Source organism: Sycon ciliatum, chromosome 12 (genome assembly GCF_964019385.1).
Source record: "Sycon ciliatum chromosome 12, ocSycCili1.1, whole genome shotgun sequence".
NCBI classification, from domain to species: domain Eukaryota; kingdom Metazoa; phylum Porifera; class Calcarea; order Leucosolenida; family Sycettidae; genus Sycon; species Sycon ciliatum.
In genome coordinates this window covers 15,987,841-16,012,001 of record NC_088654.1, presented here as the reverse complement: position 1 = coordinate 16,012,001, position 24,161 = coordinate 15,987,841, and the positions used below count along the sequence as shown (strand labels likewise).

At 47.5% G+C, this 24,161-nt stretch overlaps 1 protein-coding gene across 2 annotated transcripts in view; it reads right to left on the bottom strand.

The window, feature by feature from the left end:
- Positions 1–23,953, bottom strand: part of LOC135827856 (ATPase MORC2A-like) — a 49,826-nt gene extending 25,873 nt beyond the window's left edge. For both annotated transcript variants that reach the window (XM_065340286.1, XM_065340287.1), the window contains exons 1-15: positions 23,354–23,953; positions 23,194–23,247; positions 22,668–22,702; positions 17,218–17,286; positions 16,712–16,802; positions 13,453–13,497; positions 12,788–12,926; positions 9,175–9,265; positions 7,547–7,605; positions 6,478–6,624; positions 3,661–3,790; positions 2,669–2,745; positions 1,788–1,873; positions 1,354–1,446; positions 526–573 (exon numbers count right to left, since the gene is read on the bottom strand). In XM_065340286.1, the coding sequence (XP_065196358.1) occupies positions 526–573; positions 1,354–1,446; positions 1,788–1,873; positions 2,669–2,745; positions 3,661–3,790; positions 6,478–6,624; positions 7,547–7,605; positions 9,175–9,265; positions 12,788–12,926; positions 13,453–13,497; positions 16,712–16,802; positions 17,218–17,286; positions 22,668–22,702; positions 23,194–23,247; positions 23,354–23,421 (1,232 nt within the window). In that variant the 5' untranslated portion in view covers positions 23,422–23,953. The remainder of the gene's footprint in view (positions 1–525; positions 574–1,353; positions 1,447–1,787; positions 1,874–2,668; positions 2,746–3,660; positions 3,791–6,477; positions 6,625–7,546; positions 7,606–9,174; positions 9,266–12,787; positions 12,927–13,452; positions 13,498–16,711; positions 16,803–17,217; positions 17,287–22,667; positions 22,703–23,193; positions 23,248–23,353) is intronic.
- Positions 23,954–24,161: the final 208 nt, after the last annotated feature.

Sequence of the window (24,161 nt, the reverse complement as noted above, 5' to 3'; positions counted from 1 at the left end):
GTGACGTTGAATTTACCGTTGGCAAGACGATGATGTTGAATTTACCGTTGGCAAGACGATGCCAGTGACATAGGTTGCATTGGCCGTTGACAAGACAATGAAGTTGCAAATGACGGCGCGACAGTGGCATGAGGCAGATGAAAGGCAATGTGACATTCACAAACCACACCAATAAACGGACACAATAGTCTCGTCTCTTCTCACCCTCTCCCTTCTTCCCAACCCAACCCCACACCAACCCCTCTCACTAACTCACTGTCCACAAGTAAACCACAACACACATCAACAACAATGCATTTACCAATGGGAAGTTGACGAAGACGGTGACAAATGACGGCATGGCAGTGGTGGATGACATACAATTTTTACTAGTGTATGCAAACACCAAACCCAACAATCTAGTCCATAAAACATACACCAATGCTTCAACAATACAGAGACATGGCCTGTCAATGGGCCAAGCCACACAAAAGGAGCCAGGCTACGTACAGTGCAGTGTGCCAGGGGAGAGCTCTTGTCACTTACCGTGCACCCAGAGCTTGCCCTCCCACGTACTCATACATCTTGATCAGCCTACGCACAGCACAAAATAGTGCAGGACAGAGGAGCAAAGAAACATACAGGTCATATGCAGGTTTGGCCATACTGTAAAAGCAGAAATTTTCGGTATTCTCCAAAACCGGGGGTTCGGTGGAGGGAAATTTTCGGTGCGCCTTGGCCTAACTCGCTCCTAAACACCATAGCAGTTCAAAGTAAAAAAATTTAAACTCCCGCCATATTGCTCCTGAACTCCAGATCTCCTTTTGTGTCGCAGTGTGTGTGTGTCGCAGGATTGGGTTCACTTATATTTTAGTGGTGTACACGGGTAGTCGGGTACCCGTGCTACCCGTGAGGACCTCGGGTAGACGGGTACTGAATCGTACCCGAAAACCCGAAGTCGCAGATGACATCATGTAGAAAGAGAGAGAGAGAGAGAGAGAGAGAGAGAGAGAGAGAGAGAGAGAGAGAGAGAGAGAGAGAGAGAGAGAGAGAGAGAGAGAGAGAGAGAGAGAGAGAGAGAGAGAGAGAGAGAGGTCTACAGTGCACGTGTACACATAACTCACGCAGTGTGTAAGGGAAGGGGCCGGTGTGCATTGTGGTCTTACCATGGAAACATTACCCCATCGGGTACCCGTGCTACCCGTGGAAAACTACCTGGACCCGATACCCGAAGAAAATGCTACCCGACTCAGCCCTACTTATATTATAACATTATAACGTTAGGTCCATGCGATTACAGGTGAGGGTGCGCTTTTATGCACATCATCACAGTACGTACACGGACACCGTATCCGTACACTTTCCAGCACTAACCGGCTGCAGTTGTAGACGAAGATTCCGTCTTGAGAGCGGTTGCCGATGTTCAAGCCAAATACCATGTCCAGTGTCTTGGGCTGGTGGGTCGACCTAAGTCAAACAGCAAGCCACCATCAGAACATGCCGTACAAGCTCACGTGACATACAGAACAAACCCCAGCATGATGACTATTCACACTTCAGATGCAATCTCTTCATGGGAGCGTATCTGAAACCCTGTTGGGGATAAAGAATACCATACCATACCATAGCTGGCTGCCAGGCTGGTCATGCATTGTAAAGTTTCTACATCCACCGGGATCGCTTCACAATGAGCAACCGAATAGGGCCAATGCCCACACACAACTTCAATTCCGTACGAAATTTCATTTCAAACAGGCAACCGGCAAGTCCTAGACAAAGGCACCGAACTCAAACGCCCGCTTGCGTACTTTTCCATTGCCTCGGCGATGGCTTTCCGGTCCTTGGCCTCTTCGCTAGCACGTGCCGCCTGCGCCTGTGCATTGCGGACGGATACCTGTAGGGTGAGGAGAGCAACAGGCGGAGAGAGGTAGCATATAGGGTGAGGAGAGAAACAGCCAGAGACAGGTAGCATGTACGGTGAGGAGAGAAACTGCCAGAGAGAGGTAGCATGTAGGGTAAGGAGAGAAACAGCCAGAGACAGGTAGCATGTAGGGTGAGGAGAGAAACAGCCAGAGACAGGTAGCATGTAGGGTGAGGAGAGAAACAGCCAGAGACAGGTAGCATGTAGGGTGAGGAGAGAAACAGCCAGAGACAGGTAGCATGTAGGGTGAGGAGAGAAACAGCCAGAGACAGGTAGCATGTAGGATGAGGAGAGAAACAGCCAGAGACAGGTAGCATGTAGGGTGAGGAGAGAAACAGCCAGAGAGACAGGCAGCATGTCGGGTGAGGAGAGGAACGGGCAGAGAGACACAGCATGTCGGGTGAGGAGAGCAACAGGCAGAGAGAGAGAGAGGCAGCAGCACCAGTGGGTGGGATCATTTCACACGATAGGTACACCGAGCGCAAAGGAGGTGGTGCGGAACGAGATGAGGGCCATGTGCACGGTGCGGTGAGCACTGGTGTGCATCCACTGCTCTCTCATTCGCGTAGAGTTTACAGTGTACAGTGGACTCCTGATATAACAAACACCACTGCGCAGGAGAACTAGTTCTTTATAGCCGAAGTTCGTTATAACAGAAATGAACCTACACTGTCAGTTCAAACTGGGACATGGACAATTGTTCGCTCTATCACGAAATTCGCTATATCGTTATAAGTGGAGTCGACTGTACGTCGTTGCATTACTTACCCGTCCTTCTCGGGATGTACCCTGCCTGCTTTCCGTATCCCTTGCCGTTGACTCTGCTTCACGTGCTGCCTCCTCCGCTGTGTAAGCACAAAGCAAGCACGGGAAAGAAGACAGACACACTTCAAGAGAAACACTTACACACACACACAAACGTTGACACGTACACATGTTTACACTGACACACATACACTTTCACGCCTTCACACTTACACACCTACCCACACACACGCACCCACCCACACACACACACACACCTACACACACCTGCACACACACACACGCGCGCACAGGCACGTACACACACACACACACACCTACACACTTACACACACCAAAACAGACAGATTTCAAGAAAAAGCGGGGACACCGACGACGAAATACAGACCCGCAAGAGAAGGCATCACAATTCCTTATACAGGTCCTCCCTCGTTATAACAAGTCCGGTTAGTACATAAACCCCGTTAGTAGATAGAAATCTGAAATCCCCTGGCGAAACGTGGTCTATACAACTGTTTACAAGTCCGGTTACAACATAATCCGTTTAGTACAAAAAATCCGTTATAACGACCCTTTGCCCAGGTCCCTGGAGTGCCAAACCCTCAGTATAAAATAATATTGACCATGCAGGACCAAGGCCAAAACACGTAGGATAAAGCAGAAAAAGGAAACGTATTATGTCTATGTATTCGTGAATATGGACGATCCTTTGGATCCAAGGAAGAGTTTTGTTGGAGATTTTCAATTATCTTATAACGAGTTGAAGCATCGAAAATTTATGTTGTATCGAGGGTAGCCCCGGTAAGTACGAAGTAGTGCCTATTTTACCTTTAGCTGCAAGTCCTGCTACAAGATAAGTCTCGTTATAAGATAACTTTTTCGATGGCCCAGAGATTATCTACTAACGAGGGAGGACCTGTACTAGTAGACCGATAGCAGTAGGTCTAAAAGCCTGCACATAAACACAGTCCAAGAAATCAGAAACTACGACGCACCCATCTTGGCTAGCTCCTTGGCCTTCTTGACCTCATTGTCCATCCGCCTCTTGAAACGCTTGGTTGTGTAGTGGTAGAGCCTGCCGTTGTAAACTTGATCTTGCAGGCGTTTTGTACGCACTTTGACATTCTGTTGCACAGAGATTAGAATCGAGAAAGAGACGAGAAGAAGAGTACAGCGATCAGTAGACATTGATGAGATATCGCAGAAAACACGAAGTAAAAGACTCAAGAGAAACTTGATAGGAAATGTTCAAAAAATCTGGATGCAGCTTATACTTCAGTGGGGGTCATAGCAAGAGTGCATAACCCCCCAGAGTGTGCAACGCCTGATCCAGCTCTGCATAGGGTCTTGGTCGAGCGTAATCGGATCTTCTGATGCCATGCGTACACTCTACACCAGCGCAAGGCCGGTCTCGAGGCAGGGCACCATTGTTTTTGATCCTAGAGTACCCGCGACTCCCCCGGGTTCCCATCAGATGTGTACGGTATTATGACGCAAAGATCCGATTACGCTCGACCAAGACCATATGCAGAGCTGGATCAGGCGTTGCACACTCTGGGGGGTTATGCACTACTGGTCATAGCAAGAGTCCATAAACCAGAGTGTGCAACTCGGGATGGTTCCTGTGGGAGCGTAATTCGTGCACTATGTCATTTCTGACAGCATGGTAAGCCAGAGTACAGGTACGGTGAAAAGTTGCGTAACCAGTCGCGGTGGTGCAGGTCACTGATTTGTCCCGATTTCGGTTTTTTGATACGGATAGCCTGGTGACTTTACTTGTCGGTGGATGTACACAGTCACACAAAACACCGAAATCCTGAAACAGGACCGTCTAAAATCAAGCAAACTTGGCTGATTTCCGGGCTACGAAACATGACAATTATTATTTGAGCTGTGCGCAAGTCGCGGCTTGGCTGACCTCATCAGGGTGACGTAGTGCACGAACTGCGCTGTTTCAGATCTGATATGCACAGTTGCACACTCTGGTTTATGTACTCTTGGTCATAGTTATACTCTGAAAACCACAGTACAGTCAGCATTGCGTATAACGACACTCCGCGGGGCATCAGAATAGTGTCCTTATTCGCAAAGTGTCCTTGTACCCGAAGTCTCATTATTATAGTTACATAGGACTTTGCTCTGGCATGGAAATTCTGTCGTTATTCGCGAATTGTGGTTATATCCGCAGTCGCTACAAGCGAAGTTGACTGAACGCAGTACTTGGTTTGACGTGCAGTCTTTGCTCGTTAGATTCAATTCGCAGCGTTTCACCCTGATTGCGGGCCATGTTCAAACTGCAATGGATTACGAGTACAGTCAGTATCGCCTATAGCGTTGGTGTTTGATTTTGAGCATTTTATCACTATAAGCGATATATTACTATGACCGATACTGCATGCAATGTATGCGAGTGGGGTGTCAAACGACTCAGCGCGCCGTGCACATACGCACTACATACATATACAATGTCATGTAGCTGGCTGTAGCTCCCGACACACAAAATCAGCATTTCCTCATGATGGAGGCATATTTTGGCAACTTGTTCGAGCAAAACTCACCAAACAACACTCACTGGACAAGTTCTTCACGAAGAAGTAACACCCTGTTCTCCTCTGACATCGCTTGATTTTACATCAATCACTATAACCGATGCAAAAATAATGTAATAAAGGTCTTTTGAAATATGAAATTGATCACTATAGGCGATATATTACTATAGGCGATTATTACTATACGCGATAACTGTGTATACTTAGTTATGGCAAATGAAAATGAATTTGAGCCATTGATCACTATATCCGGTATATTACTATAGCCGCCAACCTTATAGGCGATACGAACTGTACTAAGTTTCAAGGCAAAGAGACTATTCGGTGGCGTGATTGTCGAAGGACCACTTCCGTTGATCAGATTTTTTCGTTCTTTTCTCTCGTCTGTGCCATTCTGTTGCCTCCCTGTAGTGCCCTCTGGGACATCGGACCCAGTTTTTTTGTGATTTTACCGGCATAATGTGCCGCCATTTTGGCCGCTACTTTCAACGACACCAGTAAGCGACCGACCAGCTAGTATGTATTTCCATTTCATGTATTTATTCACCGGCCACTGGAACCCGCCGTCATTAATGACTCGTGCAAGGCCGTGCTGCGACATGATGTCTCTTCATCATGCATATGAGATGGTGGCGCTCGCACTCTGAAGGGCGGCGTATTCATTTCGAAAGGGGGCGGTCAAAAAGTGAAGGAGGGCGCAGCGCTCCGCTATGTCGCTTACGCGAGAACCCTGTACACCATACGGTCTGGTTGAGATTTCCGCTTACTGTAAAACATGCAATTTGCGGTGTAACTTTAATTTCGGTGATTTCGGTAGAGAAACCAGGCATGCCCTGATGATGCCCAATGGGCGAAATACAGTAAAACCTGGTGTAAGCGACCTCTGGGTTTAGCAACCACCTGCTCTTAACGACCGTTTTTCCATGCACCGACAGTTCTACACAGACACTGTGGGACCTGGTTCTAAAGACCATCTGGTTTTAACGACCGCTTTGGTGGTCGCTTAACCAGGTTTTACTGTATTGGCAAAGTTCATTATTTATCTATTTGGTGCAGCTGAGAGCCTGTTGCCGGAATGGCGGTATTTTCAAGTGCAAGAAACCAGGCACCTAAATTTAAGTTACGCCTGAAAGGGACTAGAGTATGCAATGTATGTACATGTAAAGGGAACGCCGGTCACCTAATTCTAGATTACACCTGAAACCTGGCAGGTCCCTGGCACCGAAAATTTTAATGCACCTTAAATTACATGTTTTACAGTACCTGGATATAGATCTTCATCTTGGGATCAAAGTAGAGAATGGAGGAGTAGGCACGGAATGATCGCCTCTCTGGCTTCATGCTTGCCTCCGTTTCGGAATAGAGCGGGTCACGGGAATCCATCAGGATATCGTCGAACTTCGTTGAAAACTACCGTACAGACAAAGGGAGAGAGAGAGGAGAGAGAGGGAGAGAGAGAGGAGAGAGAGAGAGGAGAGAGAGATAGAGATAGAGAGAGAGAGTGAGTGAGAGAGAGCGAGAGACAGAGAGAGAAATGAGTAAAAATACAGAAAATTAAATACCATAAGTACTAGTACCGTAAAATCCCGCCAGAGCGCCCCTACCTCCTCGACGCTTCGGGTGGGGAGGGGCGGATGGGCGAGTCCTACTTGCCGCATTCAGTACTGTACATGAACAAGTACTCACCCTACGAAAACTGTTCGTGCATCTCGTACACCCACCAAAGGTCAAGAGCCAGGAGTCGTACAGACCCGTCAAAACTCAGGTTTTGTGCGATCCCTGGTCAAGAGGGTGGGCACTGTTGCGTACATTTCCAATGGGGTCGAGCACGCGTCTGCAGAACAGTACGGCATCACAGACTGTGACAGAGTCATACGAGGATACAATCAATCACGTCCCTGACAAGAAGTCAGGGAGGGGCGGATGGGAGAGACGGGGCGCTCTGGCGGGATTTTACGGTATGTCTGCCGTAGGAATAACAAACGGGGCAGGTCAGGACATGCAAGAACTTGCAAGCATGCGTGCATGCTATCGCATCCGCAGGTACATTTGCTTTGACTTGTGTGGTGGCAACGCCATAATCGCCTACTGCAATGTACATATAAGGTCTGTAAAGAGGTGGTGGTGGTGGTGGTGGCGGCGGTGATCGCTTGAACACTGAACTACAAAATATATTATTCACACATATCCGCCGGATGAGTACGCGTGACCTGTGCAACCCACGAATACAAACCAGCATACCAGCATATACGACAAAGTATGGTTCAGTGTATTTGGGGAGGGGGGAGGAGGGGGACAGCTAAAACAAGGTCCAGACACTGCTACCACTCACATCAAGCTCGGTCTGGCCGGAGTCGCCAAGTCGCAAGTTGTAGATCATAACCAGCGTGCCTGTAAGCAAAGAACGAAGAAATTTGTGACTAAATTAGGCAAATGGGTACTCGTATGGGGCCGTCCAAGGTTACCAATAGTATTTTTCGTATTGAAAGAGACATGCCCTTATATCCGGAGTATTTCTTTCCCGGCGAAATGGAAAAAAAGCATTTTTCGGATATAAGGGCATGCACTTGTATGTGGGTGAATACGGTACTGTACAAGCAGAAATATTCGTCTGGAATTTAATTTCGTCTTTTTCGTCCAAGGAGCTTTTGGACTAAATTAAGTACCGGACTAATGTCGATTTGTCCAGCTTTTCACTACACACTTCTTATCCATGGACGAAATTTTCAACCGGACGAACTCCCTTTCTTTGGAGTTGGACGAAATTATTCATTGACGAAATGTTCTGCCTCTACAGTATACAGATACTATGCACACTGTTGGACAGGTGATGTGTGACGTGACTGTACCAAGCACTTGGCAGGTAATGCAGGCAAGAGGACCTGGAGAATGTGGTACTTTTCTGGCACGCGTCATGCAAGTTCGACATGCAGATGAGGACGAGGTGGAGAATTCAAGGAATTGCCTGCCGTCATCTTCATTCATTTAGATTTTATTTGAATAATTCTCCGAAAATAAATGGAGGCTTATCAAGTATCAGGGAAGTTTCCTGGAAGGGTGGATGGGCTTGTATGGTTCTGCCGATGCCAACGCTGTTGAGCAGAATCTGCAAAGGTCTAGCTGCACTTCTAGAAGATCGGCTAAACGAATATCCCGAGCACATCCGCTAGCTTTGCTTGAGTACATATGATGTTGTTTATTCACCTGTAAATCACCATTCGATGTAGGTTCACTGATGACCATCGAAAGAAAAACATTTCACATTTTATACATTTTTTGCATCACATGGCATTTAATATGTTGGCATCATTTGTTCTATTTATCGCATTGTTAACCCTTTAAGAGCCGCCCCATACTTGAATGCGTCGTAAACGACGCATTCAAATGCAAAACTTCAAAAGATCGTAACTCAGTCCAATCTCGCTCAAATCCAGTGATCGAAATATCCAGGGCGAAGAGAAATCTCTCACCTGTCGGGAGAAACAATCCGCGAAGCGCTGCGAGCAACGGTTCCTGAGATAAATCACTCGTAAGTTGAGCCGCGATCGCGGCAATTTCAAAAGCGCGCAGTGCGACTTTAGTATTGAGAATTTTGAGACTTTTCGTCAAGTTGGCTTACTCGAATTTGCACGGGTTTCACTGTTGATATTGTCAAGAGTACACAACGAAAAAATTGGAACTCCACGATCGAGTAAAATGAAATATCTGGAGCGGGACGCAATTGGACGCATTTGGGGCATTTTTCGTACTGTCGCTGCGATCTAGCGCTGGATAGACGGTGTGCTGGCTATCATGATCGACCTCATTCTCTTCCTCTCGCGGAGACCTTTCCAGGAAGCCCTAGATTGTGAGGATTGAGTGGGTAGAACTGAAGCTATGATCCAAAGAACACGAAAAAATGCACAATTTTGAAAATTTCCTGTGGCTCTTAAAGGGTTAAAACATCCGTTAGAAACTAACCATTTCCAACAATCTTGTCAAACTGCCCCATGATGTCTTCCATGGTTTTGAAAGGCGAAAACCGCTGAATCAAATTGACCTCGATCTTGTGCTGAGCAGAAGAAAAGAAAGCACACACACGCACACAGACACACACACACACGGACACCACAGAAAGCCTTGTAGCGTACAACCATAATAAAAGAACCAGAGGATTCCACAGCTATGACGGCAACGTGTCAAGATACAGTCAGTCGAGTCTCAGTTGTCCAAACCATCTTGGGACCAGCCCCGGTTTGGACAAGTAACTTCCAAGCTTGTCGGAGTAGTTGATTGTAGCCACTAGTACCGGTAGTCATAAAAATGATGTGAAGAGTTTAGATACAGATCATGACAAGCGGCAAATGTGAGATATTGGGACTTTAAGTTCAGTGTGATCAAAAAGTCTAGGCGACCTTCAAGCAAAATTTCACACTCAAAATCAAACAAAAAACCACTTCAAACAAAACTGGTATCCACACACGGATTTAGATGAAACCAGACATAAGAATTCATGGTCCGAAAAGTGATAAAATGGATCTCGTCCTGCACCTTAACTCTTCATAATTATGGTCTTTCCAATTTCATCAAATTTTGCCCATAGGCCATTGTCAAAATGAAACAATCAAACTAACAGCGAACGGCCGAGAAATACAGTCGCACACGAAAGAAAAGTTGGTTCGAAAGAGCTCGTTTAATTCTGCTACATGTCTGTCGAATACTGGTTGAAATGTTCCACCCTTTGTTCCTTGAAACTGATGAACAGTGGAATATCGGGCAAAGGTTTGTTTAATGGGAAGTTTGCCACAATAGGTCTTTCGCAGTGAATTCATCAGGCGCCAAGGGGTTGATATCGTATTGTTCAGGGCACGATCTACAAGTGATCAAGATGAAAAGAGCAAGAAGCGCGCACCGCCAACAAGGACCCTGTCATTATCCTAACATATTGCTTTCTTGAATGTTTCCCCAGCCTTCTCATCAGAGACAATACAGGTAAATGAACAATAGTGAATAACAATCACAAAATTAATACGAGTGCAATAGGTGACAGAAGATTACTAAGGGTGAGAGCGAGGTAAAAAGCTAATCAAAGTGTTAGAAATAGAAGCAGGAGACAAAAAGAAAGTGAAATTTATATCCCAAAAAACACCACTTTACGGATGGCCCCTAAGGGGTCGTCCATAGATAACCGAACTTTTGCACAAAACGAAATAATTTCGCTACGGGGGTGGAGGGGGTTGAGCAATTTTGTCTCAGAAAATATTGATACAGGTACATGGCCGTAGGAGCAGTGACACTCTTGCGACTTTTGTTGTATACGCATGTAGAGGTCAACATTTCGTACGTTCTGAGAGGGAAGGAGGGGTTGGGTCTAAACTAAAATAATTCGTTTGGTGAAAAAAGTTCGATATTTACGGACGACTCCTAACTGTTAGGGACCGTTGAAGGTCACCAATTGTTGTTTTTACATGTATTTCAAAATGAAAAGTTTTCGTTCGGGGGGGGGGGGGGGGGGGGTTCAGGAGTCTCGTTTTGAACATGTTCATTGAATGGACATGGAGAATGACCAGTTACTGCTGGGTACCGAATACGAAAACAATACTTTGTTGAAATTCACCTCCTTATCGTAGCTGCACAGTGCACATTCAATGTCTTGTCGTCATGACGATTGGCAGGAATGAACAATATTTGTCTTTCGACTATTCAGGATTAGGTTGCGCTCACCAAGCCAGTTGCCGAGATGGGTGATGGCTGAAGACAGGTTGTGTGACAGCACTACATTGTCCTTCCTGCTATCGTGTATTCCCCCAGACACACACGTTGTACTGTGTGCTCAAAGGACATTCAAAATGAGGTCCCCGAGTACAGTTGGCATCTGTATCCATCCAGGGCTATTCGACTGAAAACAAAATCCCTTTTATACGAGTGGTCCTCTGGGACAGGTGGTCGCCTTATCAGCGTGACCACATTGACAGGTTCTTCACTGTGTATGAAATGAACTCTCCATCCGGGGGCCATTTAACAGGAAACAAAATCCGAAGAGAAACCGGATGGGCACAAAGAGAATCTTCCGAAATGCATACAAAATATGAAGAATGTGCAGAATGAAGCGAAGAGAAAATAAAATCCAAAGGGGCAAAGACAATGGGGCAGCAAAGGCCTTGCTGAAATTTGTGAAATTGCGCTTCTACATGACTGCTGCAATGGATTTCTGGGCAGCTAGCAGTTTCGACCTTGCTAGGTCTTACTAGCGGAGTTCAGAGTCACTGGTTGCGCCGATCGCGATGAAGCCTAACGAACAAGAAAGCAATTTCGAATCGGCTCAAAGCATCCACAAGCTCCAACTGCGAGTAACACAGCGAGCTTTTTATGAAAGCAGACGCTAACCAGAAAGAGAGCTCAACCAATCCAAAGCAAGGGAGCGTAATATTGAAATAAAACTAAAGATTTGTGTAGAGCGGAGAACGGCCTAGAATGCGGGCATTTTGCACCGCTAAGCTGCAGTCAAATAAAGAAAAAAATATCGAATATCGATATTCACTCGCAGTGCCAATCAAAAGTCCGAACCGAGTGAGCCAAAATTTGCAGCAACATATTGAGGAGGAAGCTCATGGAAATTTGGATTGCGGCTAAATCTCATGATATGGGAGACAACTCAGGTTAAATTCCCGTAAATGGGGGGGGGGGGGGGGGGGGGGGATAATTAGAGGGCAAGATTCATTTACGGCCAGATTTAGAATTCTAGAACTTGGCATTGCTAAGCATTTAAAAAAAAATAGGTGACGATGAGTAAATTCGTAAGGTGGTGGACATTGCAGTTGACCAAAATAATAGAATAGTAAATCTTCACTCAGGGAGGGAGAGAGAGAGAGAGAGAGAGAGAGAGAGAGAGAGAGAGAGAGAGAGAGAGAGAGAGAGAGAGAGAGAGAGAGAGAGAGAGAGAGAGAGAGAGAGAGAGAGAGAGACAGCAAGAGAGAGAGCGAGAGAGAGAGTGCTCGATGCAAGAGGTGCAGAGCTTCGAGTTACAGACAGAAAGAAGGGGGGGGGGGATTGTGGAAAATACGAAGACGCCAACAGCGTCAATGTGTGTAAAAAAATAGCTATGTTTGATTGGAAGATAATCATTAATTTTGAGGATCAAGTGACAGCAGCCGACACGAATGCCAAAGTGACGGGTAGAGTACAGGCCAAGGTAAGGCAACTTGGAGACAAAGGGTGTGAGAACTAGCTCTGTCATAGTTGTCCATGGTTGGTTGGTAGAAGCGTCAGACCAGAAAAGAACCACGGGTTGCATTGGTGGTCCACATTTGGTACGTTCAATTTGCCAAGAAGTATTTTGCACGAATGAATGGGACTCCTTTCCTCATCAGGAGTGATACCAGGCATTGGTTAAACTCACAAACAACATTGTCCAGGACCACCATTGTCCAGTCAAAGTTCCAACCAGTTGAACTCGGAACCAAAAACATGGCACGCACAAACGCACACGTGTGCACACACACACACACGCACACACATACACACACATACATACACACACACTGCGCCAAAATACAAGACTACACATTGTGCAATATGCCTGCACTGCACCTACCTTTTCAGTTTCCTGTTGGGTGCTTCCAAGCGGCATCTTGGTGGCCTGGGACCAGGACGGAATCGGGACTATGACCTCCTGGATCTTCTCGGACTCGTGAAATGATCGGGACAAAAACACGCAACTCATCGTCGTGCCTCTGAACAAGACAGGTGAGAAAAAGAAGATCGGGGGGAAGTTAGAGAACAGTTTGGAGACGAGGATCACTGGAGCCAATGCAGATGTGTGTGTCATCACACGACACTTGTGTGTGCGTGTACACAGATCTCCGGACAGCTACCTGTTATCACCTTGTTAGGTTCAGGTGTCGTCGGCGGAGCTCAGAGTGATTGGCAAAAAAGCATCTTGTGGTCTCAAAGCAACACAATTGGGGCGCTCTAGCTGAGAGAAAAACAGCGAGCTTTTGCACAAGGGGAGAGAACGCGACCGAGAACAGGACAGAGTGCTCAACCGAGTCGATGCTAGGGAGCGTATTACTCAATGTCACCCATTGGAACGCGAGCATTGGGTAAAACATCTCAGTGCTTCAGGCAGTCTGCCGTGCTATATACATGTATATATCAGGCATCACAGCCGGGCCTGGATGAATGCACATGCCCTTGTATGGCAAGAATGTGAAATCCAGAGAGAGAGCATGCAAGTCAAAACGTAAGCTGTTATCTAACCTTTTTGTGAACAAAATGAAGTCTCTACCGATTCTCATAGCGCCTCTGCACAAGAGAGAGAGAGAGAGAGAGAGAGAGAGAGAGAGAGAGAGAGAGAGAGAGAGAGAGAGAGAGAGAGAGAGAGAGAGAGAGAGAGAGAGAGAGAGAGAGAGAGAAAGAAAGAGAGAGAGAGAGAGAGAGAGAGAGAGAGAGATAGAGAGAGAGAGAGAGAGAGAGAGAGAGAGAGAGAGAGAGAGAGAGAGAGAGAGAGAGAGAGAGAGAGAGAGAGAGAAAGAAAGAGCAAAAGAAACCAGACATTGTGCACTGGCACGGGGCATAATTAAATAATAATAATATTCGGGCATGATTGCCTGCACATAAAAGCAGGCTCATCCTGCCACCACGGTCATAGAATACCATCTGGCCAGAACAATTCAAGCATCAAAGTACAAGAGAGATGCAAGAGATTCACTGACTAGAGCACTGGTTCCCCATCTAACAAGGCCACAGAGAGGGGATAAACAGCGTGCTCAACATGTTATGGCCTGTCTGTATCTGCCTGACAGAAGCAGGCTAATTGGGGCAGGGATACATAGGCTTAACGCTGCCAAAACACACACACACACACACACACACACACAGCAGCAGCTCCATCAGGCCCTACACAAGTCCATTGTACAAACTACATGGTAAGAGCTGTGCTACTTAGCACTAAGCCAGCCATCCCAGAGACACCACGCACATTGACACACACACCACACACACACACACACATCCACATCAACACACACACACACATACACACACACATCCACACACACACACACACAGACACACACACACACACACACACACACACACACACACACACACACACACACATCCACCACACACCCACACACACAGACACACACACACACACACAGAGACACACACAGAGTCTAAGTGGTACTGTACAGAATGACCCACACAAGCAGTACAGTGTAAAGACATGCTGTGACAGGTAGATGTAAGCCACAATGGGGGCCCAGTGTGAGCTCAGGCAACCCAGAGATGGCAGTGCACACCAGACCACATGACACATCATGCCTGCATGGCTGGCTGGCAAGACAGGCTCACCCCCTGGTGAGTGGTGGCACAGTAGTAGGCCTTGCCTGATGGTGTGTGTGTGGTTGTGTGCAGTGTGTGTGTGTATGTCTGGGGAGAGGCATACTTTACACACAGCATCTGGCTGTTTGTGCACAAGTACTTCCACCTGCTATGGTAGAAAAGCAGTACTAGTAGTAGAGTGTGCTATTATTTTTACTAGGGGAGTGCCAACAGGTATGGCCTTACTACACTCTGTAGTCTGGGCATGACTGATACACCAGGGCAGGCATGCATGCCACCCACACACTCAGGCCTGCATGCCATCCACACACTCAGGCCTGCATGGCAAGCCAGGCTAGCAGTAGCAGCAAATCAAACTCAAGCACCCACACACAGCACTGACACCACTGGGAGTAAACCAGCTGTTTGTCAAAGAGCATAGTGCTTAGTTAGGGCTCTCTGTAAGAGGGACAAGCCTGTTGGCATTGCCCTAGTCAAATAACAAACTCAACTAGCACTACTTCTTCAAAGTTCTTGACTACAGTTCATGTACATAGAAATATTTGTTCACAGACAGGCATTGTGTGCCAAGTATAATGCCCCACTCCCCACAAATACACACACACACACACACATCACCATGTACCATGTATACGCCCGTCGCAAGAGAAGCACGCAAATCTGCAAATGCGCTGGATGTGCACCCACAGATTTTCTCTTATAGCAACGATAGCGGACAAGATCTGAATGAGACAGATCAAGACTTGCGCCAGATAACTGTCTAATCCACACAACTGGCGAAGCCATGTGAATCGACCACCAATGCACACCTGGTCTACACCACACGGAGTACATCGGCATAAAACGGCCAAGACAGTTACCTATGCACAACCTACACTTGCTGGGGTAACCAGACACATCACACACACACACACACACACACACACACACACACACACAGCCAGACATCGTTGACACAGAGAGTGGGTCCACTCTCCAGGCGAACCTTGACCTTCGACCTTGACACCCATAGCCAGAGGCAATGCTACGGCAGAAGACGTAGCAACTTGTGATGTGTGGATTGCACCATTCAACAGCTCCAAAGGCTGAAGAATTGGTCGCCACTATTCAACCCGGTCTACACTGCACAGATTTCCTTTCGAAGTGGCCTTTATTGGCCAGTGAATCCCTATTTTTTTCTTCTTTTTTTTCCACACACACACACATCACACCACATACTCTGTCATGCACTGGTTGTTGGTAACCACCCAGGAGAATGAAAGAAAAGCCAGGAAAATGAGAAAGAGAAGACAGACGTGTGTTGGGTGCGCTGGGGATTGAACCCGCAACCTGTTGATCGAAAAACATTCACTGAGGGATGGGTGTGGGAGCTGTCTTCGCTACAAGATGAAAGGGTTCGCGAGATTTGGAGAAATATATTGTCCACATTGTGGCTCATAACTTGGATGTATTTGTGGCGGAAAGTAATGGGAGGCATGCGTCTACAACTGTAAGATGGCCTTCACCTTTTTGCGGGACAAGTCATTCCATACTTGGCAGGTACAACCCATTCTAGTACATTTATGAGTATGACCTCACAAAGTTCACGACCATTTATGCAGACTTGGTATCAAGGTGTGTACGGTTATAGTGGACTTGCCCCGCAAAACCTAACAGTGGGAAATTGATGCATACATCCCATTCTGTGAAAGATCTCCTTCCACACACGTTTCCAGGACAGCTGGTGAAGGCAATCTGATTGTCACCAGTGCGGGAGTGTGCTATTGTTGCAATCGTCCAGCGTCAAGTTGGCTCAGATGCTGGGCCAATTTCAGCCAGCGACACAGGGTTGGGAACCTCAAACTGGGCCAGGTGTGGCGGCACTCGGTTCACCAGATCAACATTGTAGGTGACCAGCGTGGATGAGTAGCACACCTCGTCCGCTCTGTGCTCGGGCAGGCAATAGCATATTGGCAGTGTCGTATGCATTGCTCCTGGCTGGCGTGCTCAAGTTGCCAATCTCATCCTTGCTCAGCCTTGGGAGCCACCAGGTGACGATGCACACGGTTTTGAAGTGGACAGTTTCTCACTCCAGCAAGCAAGCAAGCCGGACAGTGCATATCTGAAACAGGCACAAAGAGAGCATCGCCGACAGGAGAGAAAGAGAGCAGAGCTGCGGCTGTAAACTTACGACTTCAGTCCATTGCCATACTGGCCAATGGATTGGGCATCTCGACTCCGCTTGCCAGAGTAACCAAACTGGATTACCTTTGCGCTTTGCTCTGCCGTGGAGATGCAGATGACGGCAGGGATAAAGAGAACAATAGGCAAGCAAACAAAGGAAAGATCAGAATTAGGTGGGAATCTTGAAAGAAAAAGATGGACACAGAAACACACACACACATGCGCACACACACAAATACACACACACAGACACACACACACACACACACACACACACACATACACACAGACACACATGTGCACATACACACATACACAGACACACACATACACACAGACACACATGTGCACACACACACATACACAGACACATACACAGACACATATACACACACACACACACAGTCACACACACACACACGCACACATACAGAGACAGACACACACATATACACACACGCGCACAAACACACACACATGCGAACACACACACACAAGCGTAAAAGGACGCACCGGGAGACATGCCTTCGCCATCGTCGAGGAAGCATAGAATCTTCTCACCGCGCACTGAAGCGCAATCCTCTGTGAACAATGAACATACACGCACACACACACACACACACACACACACACACACACACACACACACACACATGCCCACGCACGGACACACACACACACACGCGCGCGCGCCCAAACACCAAAAAAAACCCAGACAAAACATGGTATGGACCCTGACACACACTGAACAGATTGTTCCAATAGAAAGTGCAGTGGCGAGCAAATTGGAATTACAGCTAGCCATACAGAAAATTACCATGCTTGGGTGAGTGCAGCGTGACATGTTTGTAGGACCCTGTGTGCTCGATACACAGATGACAAAATGAAATGCAAGAAAAAGAATAAAAAAGTGGGCAAAATTATATGAGAAGAAACACACAAAAAAAGTGAGAAAAAAACTCTTATAGACCGATAAATTCTCACAGACCTGATTTCTATTTGTTGAGAAAGTTGAAATAGGAAAACGAAAACGTACGAAGAAAAAACTCAGTGACACCACCAGGAGAGGCCAGCGATGCTCTAACCACTGTGCCATGGTGTGGCCGTCGCGGAGAATAGGGGTGGGGATTGTTTTTGTTTTGTCAGGGCATGGTACGCAGCAGCCGCTTGAACATGCGCAATTGCAACTTTGTATGATGCTGTTCTCCAGCTGTCGATCAGCTTCGTTCAAATGGCCTATTCTAAAATCAGAAGTATGCAACAAAAACGATAAAGAAAAGAAGGTGCACAGTCGCTAAAACGAACATAAAGCAATGTATGGCGAGGATGGAGACACATGTATTGTCACGTTTGAGATTCCCATGATAGGCATCTATTTGCCTTTGGAAAATCAATCAAATAAAGAGAAAGAAAACAAAGAAGAAAAGAGCTTAGTATGGAGAAGAAATCAGTCGAGTTTTTTGAGTTCTTGATTCTCACGATGGCACCATCGCCAATAAGAGTTATTTGCTGTCTAGTGAACAGCGCTGTCAGTCATTATGATGATTCTTGGCTCAGTATTGCATATCTTGCCCATAGCGTTCAGCAGCTGAATGAGTTGGAGGCAGTACATGTATACCGCCGCAAGCTGTACTGTACGTTTTGCCCGTAGCGTTCAGCAGTTGAACGTGCTGGAAGCAGTATGCCGTCAAAAGCACACAAGCGTTGCAAGCAGCACATCGCCACAGGCTGTATAGCAAGTCTTGCTCGTAGCATTCATGAGAGGAAAACATCGGAAGCAGTATGCCGTCACAAGCACAAGCGTTGGAAGCAATACACCGCCACACGCTGTTTTATATGTCTTGCTCGTCGCGTTCATCCACAGAAAGTGTTGGAAGCAGAAGTACAAGCCAGACAGAACTACGCAGTGAGCGCCGGTGGCCCCTTATCTTCGTTTCAAGTGACCATCATCACCAGTAGAATTCATTGTTGACATTAAGGATCTGGCAAACAGAAGTAGTTTAGGTGTCAGAACAAATAATGCTGTATAAATTGACATTGTTGCGCTTCGTCACATTATCACCATGTACTGATTCGAGAAGTAATGGCACGAAAGGCCTCAGATTTACAACTGGCTTCGTCTCTTCGTGTGCTGATAAATGATGCCACAACTATAAGTAAAAGAGTGTACGGGAACAGATTGACTTGTATCTATAAGAATTCGAAACTTGCGTACAAAGCCAAAATAATAGTTCTTCGGGCAAAGGCCCAGAAAATATCAAATGCGGGGAGTCCTGGACTTTGAGTGTCCCTCACTAAACTAAAAAGACGTTTTCTGAATGGTTCTCCAACAGGAAACTCTGTCCTGAAAGGAAAAAAACCCAACATTTCTTAGTCCACTCCACAAAATCAAAACTGGAAAAAGAGTAGTGTACCAAATGTAGAGCATGTGCAAATATGGGTTTCAGCCAGGTAGATTGTGATCGAGAAGTTCATGAAAAAAAGTGTCGAAAATGCACTATGCGGAGGCTTCACTCAAAGGAAGAATTTCCCGCATGAGAAGCAGTTTAGCTGGCAGTTTAGCTGGCATAGCTAACACACTTTGCATCAAATGGCGGGCGAAAACAAAACGCAGAAAGAGATCCACTCCCAAGCCGAATATGGCTTGCATCCATAGAAGGGCATCACTAGCAACGAGGCCAGAACTTGTGCGCAAAGTTGAGCAATCGCTAGAGTAGAAAAGCCTCTTCATGAAAACCAAGCCAGCAGGTACACCAGCACCCACAGTACATCCAAGTCCATACATGTACGTCACCACCTGCCAAAAGGAGCTCCCTAAAAGACAACTTTCCACACAACGTCAGCGCCAAATTAGGGTCACGCACCGAACATTATTATAAGGGACGGAGTAACTTATGGACACCACGGCACAAACAAATATGCCTTGTAAGGAGTGGCCGTAGGACATGAAGTACGGTGGATCTCTGATAAAACAACGTTCGCAACAAGCAGAAGAACGTCGATGGTGAAAAGAGGTCGGGCGGCGCAAGTTGCAGAGACGTGCGCACCAACAAGGCGGGAGGGGGACTTCGGACTTCGGGGTATAAGACCTTGCCCGTAGGTAAGGGGGGGGGGGGGGGGGGGGCTCTGATCATCACTGGATCAGGCCATGTCCGCAGTGCCTTCTAAAAATATAGTGCTGCTCAACGAAATCCGATCGCGCGAGTCAAGTTTGCGCTCCACACCAGCTCACATCCCAGTGTTGCCAGGTCTCGAGCTGCACAGCGCACGGCATGGAATTTACTTGTTTGATCGGATTTCACTGAACAGAATTGGATATGGCCAGCGGAGGGAAGGCTGAAGGGATGCGCGGGAGGAGGAGGAGGAGGAGAGGGGGGGGGGGGGGGGGAGAGTAGCAAGGGGGAGGAGGTGGGGAAGGAGGAAGGAACTACCATGGGAAAGAGAGATGGGGAAGGAGGAATGAGCAAGGGAAACAGAGATGGGGAAGGATGAGGAAGGAGAGGGAGAAAGTAGCAAGGGAAACATAAATGGGGAAGGAGGAAAGGGAAGATGAGGAGTGCATCATGCAGGGAGTAGATGAATGGCACGCTTCCTCAAGTTCCTGCTGAAAGAGATGAAGACAAGCACAGTGGCCCTGCTTTGGAAGCATCAGTGACCCGACTCAGTCATACAAAACGGCTGATGTGCCACAGAAATCCAACACTCACGCTACGAAACCACCGACAGCAGGAGACAGATCAAACACTTTGTTTGTTCCCACTTTCTTAACCATCAGCTGCTCTTCTGGATGAATGACTCGCTGTCCACGTTGACTCCATATGCCACGATGTTGCAAACAAGCCTAACTGCTCACTGGGCACAGCAAAACAATGCCTTAGTCAGCCAGAAGTCTGCGGGAGCCGAGCTGGTGAATGTTGATCAACACCACCAACTAGAGATTCAATGCTCCTTCCGCCGAGGGCCGTAGAGCGACAGGACGTGCATGCGGCTGCTCCATTGCACGTACCGGGGATGGCCCCAGTTGCTCGAAATGCCCTCCTTGCGCTCCAAAGGCACCATGGCTGTGGGGTGATGGGATGATCAGGCATGGTGCCGTCACAGGCAGAATCCCTTCAAACAGACAGCCGCAGTGCCACTCTGGACTATGCAGACTCCATTTATTCAGTCAGTCGTCTGATTACTGGCACAGATCGGAAGCGCCGACATCCAGAAACTGCAGATTCTGGCTTCACCGCAGAGGAGCTGCCGTCTTTTCGCGCACCGTGCCCATTACGCTAACTCCGCTCCACGCACACAAACGCACAAGAAACAGCAGGACAATTCACATGCACAAGAACGGGGCAGATAGCAGGCAACTGGGTGAGGAAACGACACAGATCTTCAGAAAGAATGAAAGTGACAAATAAACGGCAAATGGCAAGGTACTGTAGGTAGGTGGGTATTCCGTTTGTTTATCATGGTATTATGTCACTATCATTTGTTCTATTCACAGCTTTGTTACCAAGGTAGGTGTTCAGAAATAATGCCGGTGACAAGACTGACAAACAGCAAGACAGAGGTGCCTTGGTGAACTTGCGAGCCAACGGAGGCAGACCACGGGCAAAGAAATGCCAGACATCTGCAGAATCGCAAGATGAAGATTTGCCCCAAGGAAACAGTGCATTTCTTAGCAGAAAGCAAGCCCCCATGCCGAACAAACCAAGATGCCACAATCAACCCGAAACAATGGACACCGAATACAAAGTGTCACTGCCATGACTACGCTGTCCATGTGACGACAGCAAAATCTCATTCTCTCAAATGGGTACTATGCGAGTGGAAAGACACACACACGGCATGGGTTGCAACACTGAGAATCGGCAGGACGCCAACCAGAACCACAGAGGCATGACCGGGCTTGATAAAACCACTGATAACACACACACACACGCGCGCGCGCGCACACACACACACACACACACACAAATGCATAGTCAGCATCTTATCGCTCCACAGTGCCGTGTGCGCACTCCACGTGGCGGTGGTCGTCCACACAAAACATAACACATTGGCAATACACGGTAGTGGAAAACAGCAACAGCTGCAGCCCATCACCACGTCTCTGTTCCGATACAGATACGCTGCACGCTGCGACATGACCAGTAGCGACAACACCGGCACGGCCGTCCAACCCTGGTGGTTAATTCCACTCGAGAGCAGGACCGGCGGAACGCATCACAGGGAGCAGGGAGTCAGTATGCTACTCGACACCACTGCCACATAAATCGCGCTCATTGGCCGCGGTCACCGTCATACAACAAGCTGGCATCACAGCCACTGGGCTAGTCGTCCGTACTGACCCCCAAAAAGAAGACAGACGCGCGCGCACGCACACAACAGATCTTCAAGACGGGACGGCAGGCACACTCGGCACAAAAAGCCAGCTACAAAAAAATGGGTGGCTGTCAATATCGGACTCATCCGGAATTGGGTCGGGGGTGGAGGAAGGGGGGGGGGGGGGGGGACTTATGGATGGCACAAGACGTAGAAAAAAGGTGTACTAGCAATGCCGAGGCCAGTACAACCGGGGACAAAACTCGCATGAGATGAGGCTTGCCATACGAGTGTGCACACGCCCGCACATGTACGCACGCAACCTTCCATTTCCACAAGTGTCCGGACTATTCTCCGCGGCGAAAGGACTCTCCAAAGTCCATTGGTGAGAAGTCGCCGTGGAAGCCTCCGCAAAAGAAAGCAACGCGATAGCATGATCACATTGTGCAATGTCAAACACACACACACACACACGTGTGGTTATGTACACGCACGCACACACACACGTGCGTGCACTTGCACACCATGCACATGCACAAACACGCACGCACACACACACGCACATATGTGAGTACATGCACACGCACGCACACACACACACACACACACACACACACACACATCACAAGAACCAGGGGAAGAAGCATTACCCGTGTAGATATTAATACGACTGGCTCCTGCATCTCTGCACACGGACAACAAAGTAAAATGTAGACACAAATACACACCACACATGCACATCACACAAATAAACACCACACATGCACAACACACAAATGAAGACCACACATGCAGACCACAAATGCACATCACACATGCCCACATACGAACACCCACACCCACACACACCACGATCACAGGATCACAAAATAGAATAATGAGATATACCCAAACAACCCAGGCACAAAGGAAAAGTATTAGTTATTAGTAGACTACTCAAGAAAGTCCACACCATCAGTGCCCTATTTCGGAAAAATCAGAACAAAGCGGATGGGATACAAGGCGAACAGCTGGCGGGGACAGTTGCAAAAACGTCGCGCGCTTGAGCAGGGCAGTAGAATTTCAAATACACGCACATGTACAACATGTACTGAGTATGTCACTACGTAGCACTCCTGTGGCATTCCGCCAAAGTCCGATTGGTGTTTAGTTGTTGGGAACAGGGCGAAAACTCACCGCGAGTTGTCGACGAGCTCGGCCAGCGCTCCAAACAAGAACTCGTGAGTGGTACTGCAGAGCAACAACACGCCGGCAAGACATAAAATTAATAAAATTAAAATTCACGACGAAGCCAATACGCCTAGTATTACGGTAGGACTTGTGGGCTTCACCATACCTGTTCGTATGTAGATATTCAACGGAGAGTTGAGCTCGCTGCAATGAGGAATACAGCCTGCTTGTCATTGCAGCAAAACCACCTTCGCTGCTCCGAGCCGGCACACGTTTCAGAACTTGTAACTGATTATTTCTTCACTGAGGACACTGCTAAATGGTTGAATCACGACGCGCATACGAGCAAGCCACGCCGGCCTGCTGCCGACCTTGCAATGGGCCGAGCTAAGCTCCTCAGACTCGGTTGCTGATCACAGTGGTTTGGAAACAAGCGAGCGGAGGAAAAATTATTGGCAGGGAGTCAGACCTGCGGGAGGCCTTGAATTCAGTAGACTGTAGACTGTAGTTCCAGTGGACAAACAGCGTTCGAAAAAACAAAACTTTGCACGGCGCAGCTGCGACTGAAGAGCCTGACCCACACGGAACGCAGCTTTTATACTCGACTTTTCCCGCCTTTGTTAGCACATGTGTACATGCGGTACATGCATCAAGGACAAGGGAACCGTACAAACGAGAGCTAGAATCTAGATCAGAGTCTGACAATAGTGACAATGCTGAGTACTGCGACTGTGTCAATGCGCATAATAATGAACAGAATAGTGACAATTATTTTCTTGCAAGTGGCAGACGTCGCGTCGACACGTACAGTCATATCGGCACTCATAGAATGACTATGACCATGATGACTCTGCTACAAGTACAAGTAAATTAGTTAGTACAAGTACAGTAGAGCTACAGTCTGACATGAGTGAAAAGATTCGAGCCACCGATCTACATACATAACACTACTGCTATCACTACTGAGTAGATCT